An 11,616-nucleotide genomic window follows, 5' to 3' on the forward strand; every position below is an offset into this window, starting at 1 on the left:
TCAGAACTCAGGGATCCCGCAAAGACAAGAGGCTGTTCTACTGAGGAGCCTCCCCAGGGCCCCCTTCACATCCTTGTTCCTCAGGCTGTAGATGAAGGGGTTCAGCATGGGGGTGACCACAGTGTACATCACTGAGGTAACAGAGCTTGCCTGGGAAGAGTGGGTCACAGAAGAACTGAGGTAAACCCCAACTCCTGTTCCATAGAACAAGGAGACCACACAGAGGTGGGACCCACAGGTGGAGAAGGCTTTATACTTGCTCTCAATGGAGGACATCCTCATTAAGGAGGAGACAATCTGAGAGTAAGAGAAGAGGATCCCTGTCATAGGAAACACACCCAGCAGGGCACCTGCCACATAGGTGAAGATGTTATTGATGAGGGCATCTGAGCCGGCCACCTTGAGAAGCTGAGCCAGTTCACAGAAGAAATGTGGGATTTCAGTGCCTGTGGAGAAAGTCAGTCGTTTCACCAGTAGAATCTGAATCAGGGCGATCCAGAACATGATGAGCCAACACATCAGAACCAGGAGGACACAGAGCCGGGGGTTCATGATGACTGTGTAGTTCAGAGGGTGGCAGATGGCCACAAAGCGGTCAAAGGCCATCACAGTCAATAAAAAATTATCCACTCCAAGAAAAATAATGTAAAAGTACACTTGAGAGAGGCACTCTCGGTAGGAGATGTCTTTGCTGTGTGCCTGGATGTTCACCAGCATCTTGGGGATGGTGGTAGAAGTGAAACAGATTTCCACAAACGACAGGTTGGAGAGGAAGAAGTACATGGGGGTGTGGAGGTGGGAGTCAGAGCTGACAGCCAGGATGATGAGCAGGTTCCCAAGCACTGTGACCAGGTACATGCACAGGAATAGTCCAAAGAGGAGGGGCTGCAGGTCTGGGTCCTCTGAGAGGCCCAGGAGGAGGAAGTGGGATAGGGCTGTGTGGTTCTCTGCTTCCATGTAGCTAGTGTATCTTCTGAGTAAAAGAGGACGGGGGGAAAGCAACATTCAAAGACCACTCACCTGGGACCTCAGGTAGGTACCACTTGACAATATTATTCTTGGATGGATGTTCTTTACCCTGCCGAGTTCTGCCCATGATTGTGATTGATGGAACAAGTGGTACCCCATTTCCAAGTTAAACGTGTATAATTGTTCTGCCTTTATTCAACTTAGCAGAGAACTCTCTTACATCATCCACTCAATCATTTTAGCTCTACTCTTTGAATTAATCAACATAAGTAATTATCTTCTGCAATAAGTCTCATCCAAAATAAGTGAGGACATTTTAGACCATTGCCTTAATTATCCCATGCTGTTCATTCTATTATCTCCATAATATGGATTGAACATGGATTTTCAGATCCACTCTTATTATATGGCTTGAGACTTCCTAGGAATATGAGTTGGTTCTCAGTACCTTATTTATATTCTTTTTAAATATAATACTATCATCACTTCTCTGATTGTGGAATGCAAAAATGCTTTTTTTCATGGTATAATTCCAATAAATCAAAGTTGTGACTTATGTAATTATTACTGATCATTTTTTAAAATCCTCCTCTAGGATAAACACTTTGGATAACACCCCACAAGGTATAGAAGAGTTGTGATTTAGAAATTGGCTTCTTGAGGACTGGGGTTGTGGCTCAGTGGCAGAGCATTTGCCTCACACATGTGAGGCACTGGGTTCGATCCTCAGCACCACATAAAAATGAATAAACAAAATTAAGATATTGCATTCATCTATAACTAAAAAATATTTTTTTAAAAATTGGCTTCTTGAATCAAACACTTTGGAAAAGAATTTGAGTCCATCTGCTTATAGTATGTGTGATCTTAAGAAAGGGTTTTAAACTCTCTTAGCTGAAATTACTTCACCTCTCCAGGAGGGATTGAAAATGTTCACTAAGTAGTGTGGCTGAAGAAGAAAATTCAGTAAGATAAGGATTATCATTTTTCTGCTACAGTCCCCGGGACACACAGAAAGCATTTTATAAATGTGAGATTTCACAGCTTACTTCATGATAAACGTGTCATCAATATCCCTCTTAACCTGTGGCAGCCCTCAAGCCCAGACTTGTGATCACTATCAACACAGTAAGTAGGTCTCTTACCTCTTTTGACCTCCACAGGGAATTTTTAGTTATGAAGATCCTGTGGCTCCTTCTTTCAGCCAAAGATGCCTCCATGATGGATTCTTCCAAGAAGAAGAAAAACACGGGGACTACACAGATGAGTGGAGAGAACAAAGGCACCTGCCACTGAAATCGCATGCAAGGCGTGTGTGATTGTGTGTGCCTGTGTGCCCACCTGGTGAGTGGTATGCATTGTATCAAAATTGCAGTTAACTGTCAAAACATATTCAATGACCTACATTTCAATTATTCAAGGTTGTTCTATGGAAACCACCTAAAATCTTAAAGACAATGTAAGTCTTGAAAATGATTACATTTTTATGATTAAAAAAACAATCAGCATAACAGGAGCTTATTAAAGACAAAAACATCACAAAGAACCAATTTTTAATAGGAAGTGACTATAAGCACCTTCTTTCAAATAGGAATGTGTGGGCTGGAGAGGAAGAAAGGAGAAGAAGACAGTCTAGGCCAAGAGAGCAGAGTGTGCAGCTGCCCATCAGCTGGTGGGCTGGGTAGGAGGGATGGAGAGCAGGAGTGAGGGGCAGTGGGGAGGGGCACCAGGTCTAATGTCCCTTTATCCTGGTAATTTCATGTTCATTTGTGGCCCTGACGTTGTGACAGCTTTTTCTCACCATTTGCCTTCCCAAGGACTGCATGACTGCCACAGTGCAGGTGTTGCACAGATACAAATGTTGGATGCACAGTAAACACAAGACCAAACTCTCAACCTTGTCACAAAGAACTTTCCCTTCTGAGCATAAATTTAAAAACAAGAGTATGAAATTAAATAGGGTGCATTCCTATTTTTTTTAAGTATTGGGGATATGGTTCAATGGGAGGGCAGCAGGTTGCTAGCATGCTCAAATACCTGGGCTCAATCCCCAGCATTACCACAAAACAACTCATGATGAACAATTCATAGCAGTTCTGGGAATCAACGTCAGTTTTATATAATGATGTTTGCAAATATAACTGTTCACAAAAAAATAGGTGAGTGGAGATAAATATCCACTATAATCCCCATACAGAAGGTATTAGAGAAAATTTAACAGTAATTACTGCTGCTAATAGAACCAGAAAATGTGGATAAACCAAGAAAACAAAGACAATTTCCAATAAAGAAGGATTGTTTTCAAGCCAGCCAAAAGGAGATGTTACTTGAAAGCACTAGAGTGTTTGTGTTAAATTCTTGCAAATGCCAAGGAAGTCTGCTCCAACATCAATCATTTGTCACTTTCTTAAATTCTTTAAGGGACTGATCATATAAGAAAGCAATTGGACTGAGTGTTGATTATCAGAAATAATTTTATCATTTGCATGAGAATGGATATATTGGAGAGTATCCTGTTAAGCCTGATTTAGAAACCCAAGGGTCACATGTTTTCTCTCATATGTGGAAGCCAGAGAGAAAAATGGGGAAAAGATCTCATGAAAACAGAAGTGAGAACAGTCAGTTAAATGAAGCAGACAAGGAAGGAGAAAGAGGAGTGGAAAAGGCAGGAATGGAACTGATCAAATTATGTTCTGTGCGTGTGTGGAGATGTCCCAACAAGTCCTCCTGTTATGTAGAATTTTTCTGAACCAATAAAATTTTTAAGAAGAAAAAAATGTATTTTTCATTACATTATTGACACATGCCATTGGGGACACTAAAGTGAGATGATTCCTAAAAAAAATTGTTGACCTAATAAGAGCTTTCAGTAAGGCAAGTTTTCATTAAAAGTAAACAGGGTAGAAAATAAAAAAATAAAATGAATTTTGGAACAAAATCAACACTATTTCAGGTGTAACCTACCTTTGGAGTGTACTTATTGAATAAACAATTGCATGTAGGAAACGTAACAGGAGCCAACAGCTTATAGGAACCAGTGGGGGAAAGCTGGAGACTCTCCAGGAAGTAACTCTTATTGGAGAGAGGCTCTAGACTCCAAACGGTGAGAAAAAAGGAGACAAAACAGGAGCTTGGAAATGCAGATCTCAGTGGGCACTGAGTTTCATCAAAGAACAGGGATTCCCCTTCACAGACTGAAGACATGTGACCTTCCCAGTATCCATATTCTAGAGGCAAAGGCCAGTACCCATGTTTTTTCCTCTTGCTCTTCTGGCTCCACCAGCCTCGTGGGGACACGCTGAGTTTCTCTGATGGCCCCTTCAGAAGCTTTCTCTTCTCCAGAATCTGTTCCCGGGTCGGCTTGGGTTTCATGGAGGCTGGATCAGAGAAATACAGGTGAGTTCCACAGGGGCATGTTTACAGTTCCTCTCATCTCAAGGGTCAAATTCTCAGAGGAGCTCATTAAATAAATTGTTTGCTATTCTGTCCATTCTACAGGTAATCCACCTTCCTTGAGAGAGAAAGCATATAGCATTATGGAAATTCACAGTCCATTTTGTGTCTATGTTGGTAGGCCTTGATGAATTTAGTTCCTCAAGGAGAAATACTTTTTTTCTTTGACTTTATTTAAAATTCATAATATGTCCCCTGAGGAAAGATTAATTTCAGCAAGGATCACATCCTAGGAGCATCTCTCTGTGATGTGTCTCCATGAAGACTCTTTGCAGATTTCATGATCTCTTGGGGTCCACAGTGTTATGGAGGAAAGGAGACATTTATTTCAGAGTTTTCTGCTTATTTTTCAAGTTCATTTGTAAAAATTGGCAAATAAAATTGTGTGTATTTATCAGGTACAACATGTTTCAGAAGCACATATACAAATTAGAATGCCTAGATCTAACCAATTATCATTTTTGTTGTGAGAACACTTACATCCAGTCTTTCACAAATACAGCATATCGTCACTAACTGCAGTCACCAGACTGTAATTATGTTTCTCCTATGACTTCCACCTAATTAATTGCAGTCTTCTCTCCTTTAATGAACATTTCCCATCACCACCCTCAACCACCCCAGATGTGTAACCACCAATCTGATCTTTGTTTTTGTGAGATCAACATTTTTAGATTCCACATACATGTGAAATTGATTTTCTGTGCCTGGCTCATTTCACATAATCTCACATCCTCCAGGTTCATCTGGGTTGTGCCAAATGACAGGATTTCATTTTTCCTTTCTGGATAGTATTCCATGTGTGTGTACATCCCATTTTTGTTATCTATCCATTGACATGTGCTCAGATTGTCAACAAATATTGGCTCCTGTGAATAGTGTGTCAGTAAACAAGGGGGTGCAGGGGTCTTCCACATGCAGATGTCATTTCCTTTGGATACACACCTAGTCCTGGGATTGCAGGATCTTGTAGAGTTCTATTTTTACTTTTTGAACGTGCCTCCATATGGGTTTCCATACCAGCTCACTGACATTCTCAGGGCTGCACTAACACACACGCCCAGGAGCAGTTTGGGGGGGGCTCCCATTCCTCCATGTCGTCGCCAAAACTCCCCTTTATCCTTTTTTACAAAAGCCATTGTGACTGGAGGGACGTGAGAGCACAAGTTGGTCTTGTTGATCATTTCCCTAATATTTACTGATGTTGAGCAACCCTTTTTGGACCCGTGGGCATCTGTAGATCTTCTCATGAGAAATGTCTATGCAGGGTTTTTCCCAGTTTTTAATCAGATGATCTGTTTTCTTACTGTTGATTTGTTTAACTTCCTCAAGTATTTGGCGTATTAATCTTCATTGGATATATAATTTGCAAATATTTTATCCTATTCTGTAGTTTTCGCTTCACTGTTTGGAGTGTTTCCTTCATAGATTACAAATGTTTTACTCCATGTGATCCACTTCTGCTCTTGCTACCAATGCTTTTGATGTCATACACCCAAATCTCTGCACCAATGAAAACCATAACATGGTTAAAAAATTATAAATTTGTTACACATATTTTACCAAAATAAGACAAATGGAGAGGTAAGTTTGAGATTCCACTCGAGTGTGGAGCTTGGGAGAGAAGTCTGTGGTGGAAACAAATTGAAGACAGTAGGGGTTTGGGATAAACTAAGCTCAGTTGAGAACCAGCAAGGCAGAACAATTCCAAGGGCGACAGATTGACGGCATTACTTTCCAAGATATGGCCATAATTTAAAAAGCAATATCTTAGGGAAGACAAAACAATCATGTTTAATCTCGTAACATTGAAGTTGAGGAACTTGAAGAACCCCCCAAAGGTGCTATGACCTTGGAGGCCAAATATATTGATTTGGTCTTTATTGGTCTGCATTGATGGGAGAAAATAATTGATTAATTGTACATAGAATAATAAAGTTCCTGCTTAGCAAGATGGGAGTTAGAAAGACAAGAAGTTGAAACCTACCCATAAACTTGTTCTTCTCATCTATAGGACCCATAAAGCTCCCTGACTTGGGTGGATCTTGAGGAAATCCCAAAGCTCTCCTTGGATTCTGAGACCACCCAACACAACAGTGAGCACCATTTTGATTCAATAACTGTGTGTAATTATTTTGTTAGTGATTACCTCTCAAAAATTTTTTTCCTGAGCTTTTAACACCACCCCTTCTTGGAATGGTTTTGAAATGCCAAAATTAAGATAACCAAGTAGACGAATATTATAGGATTCTACTCCAATGAGTACATGGAATACTCAAATTCATGGAGATAGAAGTGGAACAGCAGTTACCAGAGGTGGGGGAAATGAAAGAAGGGTTACCTTTAATAGATGTAGAGTTTTGATTGAGATGATGAAAAAGTTTGGGAAACTGATGGTTGTAAAATGGAGAGACTGTGCTTAAGGCCACAGAACTTACTCACAAAATATTGGTGGATAGCCAGGCATGCTGGTGCACACCTACTCAGGAGGCTGAGGTAGGAGGATTGCTTGAAGCCTAGAGTTTCAAAGCAGCTTGGGCAACATAGTGAGAGCCCATTTCACTAAAAATGGTTAAAATTAATCATTGGATGGTTCAATAAGCAAACTGAGATGATTGTTTGATATCCCAGTGGAGGCTGGAGGAGGGCACAGACACACAGGGCAGAGTCCATGGGAGATGGAGCTACAGATTTTAACTGGAAGGTACAGCTCTGAGAGCAAAAGGAATACCAGGGAGGATGTAGAGCATCAGGTTGGTCTTGGAACACTTGATTAGAGATGCTTCCAGAGCACTTCTTAAAGGTCAAATGTACGAATTCAGTCTTCACTGGTCTCCACTAGTGGTAGTAAACATTTATTAATTGTATACAGAGAAAGAGAATTTTCCTGGTGGAGAGTTGGGAGTTGGAAAGGCAGGAGTATCCCAGCCTGAATCTGACCCATGTCCCTGCTGTTCTCATTCTCAGGACCCCCTTATGCTCTTTGACTTACATGACTCTCAAAGAAAGTCCCCAAAGACCACATTAGTCTCCATTCACATCAACACAGCGGTGAGCACCACTTAAATTATTATTGTGTAATTATTCAGTTAGTGACAGCCTCTTACAAATCCCCTCCTGGGCTTTCCATCCCATCCCTTTGGTTAGTGCTTCATGTCTTGAGAGGTTTCTGTACTTGATAATCCCCTTTCCCTGTGCTCACTCTCTCCTCACCTAACTCACAGGAAGTCTTCGTTTCTGACACAGTAGTTTGCCCTGAGGTCTACGGGGACCATGTGTATCCATCCCCCACCATGAGGAAGGGCATTGCCAGTCTTCTGACTCTGGAATGTGCAGTGGCAAAGTCTCGAGTGATGACTTCATGTCAGTGCAGCAGGACGCTCAGAGGCAAGCCTAAGGGAGCCCCTGTGGCACTAACACAGCCCCCAGGGAGAAACTCTGTCTGTGAAATTAAACTCTGTGAAGGGAAGAGCACAGTCAGAGCAGCAGCCTAATGGGCCCTGGGAGACGGTTTTGGAGACAGATAAAGAACTGTCTTTAAGTCTCCAGGAGAAGGAGCTTGTTGACTGCAAGTGGTTGAGCAGACCCGAGAAAGGAGACAAACAATTGGAGAAGCAAATGTGCCTCCAACAGCTGTCTTTAGGGAGAAGGAAGTGGCAGAAAGTCTCCCTTTCTACCCTGTGGGAGCAGAACTGTGTAAAGACCAGGAAGCTGTTAGAACAGTGAATTGAATGAGGTGCTCTGAGGATTCTGTAAGGTCCTGAAAAGTTTAAGTCAGCTTCCAGAGTCCCAGGGCACAGCGTCTTTGAACCTAACAAGAGAGGCTGGGAATCCCCTGAATGGAGAGTCTCCCTGTGCCTTCTGGGAAAACCCTTGTGGAAGAGCCAGGGCAGCAGGGGCTTCCGTGGGGCCATCTGAAAGAGCACTGCACCCAACAGGACTGGGATTAGGGGACCAGCAGAAGTCATCAGTGCAGGACAACTTTAACTAGACTCAAGGGACACAAAGAACAATGGATCTCAACTCATTGTCAGCAGATGAGCAGGCTCAGAATCACCTGGGAGCTTGTTAGGGTGCATATTCTTGGCCTCCACCCCAATCTATGCAATCAGAAACTCCAGGGTCAGGAAGCTCTTTGTGTCTAATAAGCCCTCCAGGTAAATCTTATCTCTCCACAGTGAAAGTTCAGAACAACTACTGTAGGATTTGCTAAAATGGATGATGAGCCGGACACAGTGGTGCATGCTTGTAATCCCAGTCTCTCGGAAGGCTGAGGCAAGAGGCTTGCTAGTTCAAAGTCAGCCTCAGCAAGGCCTGAGCTACTTAGTGAAACTCTGCCTCAAAATAAAAATAGAAAGGGCTGTGGATGTGGCTCAGTGGTTAAGCATCCCTTGATTAAATCCCCGTTACCAAAAAAAGGGGGGAGTGATAAAGAACCCACACAATGTTGAGAATGGAAAAGGTCTAAAATATAAATAACAACATATGCTGGCAAGAATGTGGAGGAAAAGGGAGTACTTGCTCATTGTTGGTAGAATTGGAAATCAGTACAGACATTCCTCAAACAGTTAAAAAATAGATCTACCATATGATACAGTTATGCAATTCCTTGTTATTTATCTAGAGAAAATGAAGTCAGCATATTTCAGAATTGCGTTCATACTCATGTTTATTATAGTACAATTGACAATAGCCAAGTTATGGGATCAGCCATCTAGGATCTGTCAATAGATGAATGGATAAAGAAAATGGGACACACACACACACACACACACACACACACACACAATGAGATCTTATTCAGCCATAAAGAAAATTTGAATTGTCATTTACAGCAATTTGATGGAAATAGAGACCAGAATTTTGAGTAAAAATAAGTCAGACTCAGAAAAGTATTATATGTTTTCTTTAATCCATGAAAGCTAGGAGGAAAATAACATAAATAAATAAATGGACTCTTTTAAATTAGAAGAGATAATGGACAAGGTAGAGGAAGGAGATCAGGGGGAGAGGGGAGAAGGTGGGGGACCGAAAGTGATCAACTTATGTTTTTCTGTATGCGCAAACATGCACCACAAAACCCACCATTTTGTATAATTGATATTCACCAATAAAAATTTTAACCCTAAAAATAAAATAGATGGCTAGCTGATGTTTGCTGACCCTTATACCAAAATGTTTAAGAAAAAAGTATTCTTTGTTTTTAAATAAGAAATAAAAATTATATATACTTATGGTGAAAAAAAAACCACTGCTGAGTAAATGTTAAGTGTCCTCCCCACTGAAAATAACTGTGTGAGGTAATACTTATATTAAGTTTCTAGATTCAACCATTTCAAAATATAAAATACTTCTAAACATTATGCCATATGTGATAGACGCATACAATTTTATCTGACAATTTGAAAAATTTTAAAATTGAGAAAAATATTAACAGAAAAAAAACTTTTTTTTTCCGTTTATAACATTATAAACACCAAATGATCCCTTAAGTCTCTAAATATCCTTCTGAGGAGGTACAGCACAGACAGACTGTTCTTGGGATTGGTTCCTTATAGAAAATTAACCTTGCTTAAAGAAAACCTGGTGACTCTAAAATCAAACCAAAGTTAAAACAGTTTCTCTTCAAAGGAAATAAATTCATCTTACTTTATGTTACCTCCATAGACACAAAATTGGCTGAAAAATTTCCACTCTGCCTTCTTGGGGTACAAAGGTACCCCACGGGAGCTGAATTTTTTTGGAGGATGGGAAGACAATGCAATGATTAATGAGGAGCCCTGAGAATTTAAACTTTGAGATTCCGGAAACTATAAACATGCCCAGTTGCCCCTCAAGTGTAATTCTGTGATCTCAGCCTCGGTGCAAACCTCTGGGGGCTTTCTGGGGACAGATCATGAAGAAGAGAAAGTCTCAGTGATGCTCGTTGGAGAGAATTATTGTGTCTCACTGAGGCTGATGAGTCAGAAGGAGAACAGGAGAGAACTTGGGTACTGGGCTTTGCTTCTAGCACAATGATACTGGGGAAGTCTCCTGTTTATGCTGTCTATGGGGTGAATCCCTGTACTTTGGAAGAATTTTAACTTTTGTTGTCCCTTCCAGCTATTCTGTTTCCTTTTCTTACTCTTTGGATTATAGACCCTCTTTCCAATGAATGTTATACCCTAGTGAGTCCCAAACTTGTCACCATGCTTTCCTATAAAGTATAGGCTCTGTGACATATGACACATGAACACATAGTCTCACTGAGGACCTATTATGCAGAAAGTATTGTCCACTTTGTTCAAAACTGATTGAAATTTTCATTATGTTTCCTATTTTTTATTGACATATTTGACTTACTGTGATCTCTTATTAGTGCATATTATTATACTTGTCATTTCACGATAGGGTACACAATATCATCTATCAATAATGCCATTATTTCTGATGTCTTATGTAATCAGTCTAATTCCTCTTTTCATATATCAATCCCTCTAAGTGTTCAGAAAAATATCAAATGCTTTAAGTTGGAGGGAATTGTGTTGGCACATTCACGAATTTAACACAAATACACTCTAGTGTTTTAATGTAAAAACACCTGTTGACTGTGGTTTATAAACAACCATTCTGTACTACATTAGGAAAATGTATTTGGTTTCTTTGTTTACCAGTAGATTGGAACAGGCCTTGGGGTTTACCTCAGTTCTGCTGGGACCCATTCTCCACTGGAAAGTACAATTGCGACAGTGATGTACACTGTGGTCACCCCCATGATGAACCCCTTCATCTATAGCCTGAGGAAGAAGGATACGAAGGCAACCTGGGGAGAATCTTCAGCAGAGCAGCCTCTTGTCCTTGATGAATGGTGTGTACACTTAAGGTTGATGTGAATGTCAATATCCTAGCTCTTTTTTTCCCTTAAATGGCATGCTCGGTTACTTATATTCTCAAAGCACCTATGATTTTTCTTCTAGACCTTTTTTTTTCCTCCTCCTAAACTGCGTCTGTATTTCCTTAAAACTTTTCTACTCTATATGTGGTTCTTAAAATTTCAAGTTTGAAATGTTTTCTTACACACCGGACTGTGATTTTCAGCATGATTTAAAGCACTTATATTGTGTGCTGAGATGGTGTTCTAAAAAAATTGCTTGAGGGGCTAGGGTTGTGGCTCAGTGATAAAGCACTTGCTTGGCATGTGTGAGGTCCTGGGTT

General features: G+C 40.6%; 1 protein-coding gene across 1 annotated transcript; it reads right to left on the reverse strand.

Annotated features, from left to right (window-relative positions):
• Window positions 1-957, reverse strand: LOC143642151 (olfactory receptor 7D4-like). Its single transcript, XM_077110304.1, has one exon. It carries the CDS (start codon window positions 955-957, stop codon window positions 1-3), a length of 957 nt encoding a protein of 318 aa, XP_076966419.1.
• Between the last annotated feature and the right edge of the window lie 10,659 nt (window positions 958-11,616).

This window comes from Callospermophilus lateralis, chromosome 1, assembly GCF_048772815.1.
Source record: "Callospermophilus lateralis isolate mCalLat2 chromosome 1, mCalLat2.hap1, whole genome shotgun sequence".
In the NCBI taxonomy this organism is placed as follows: Eukaryota; Metazoa; Chordata; class Mammalia; order Rodentia; family Sciuridae; genus Callospermophilus; species Callospermophilus lateralis.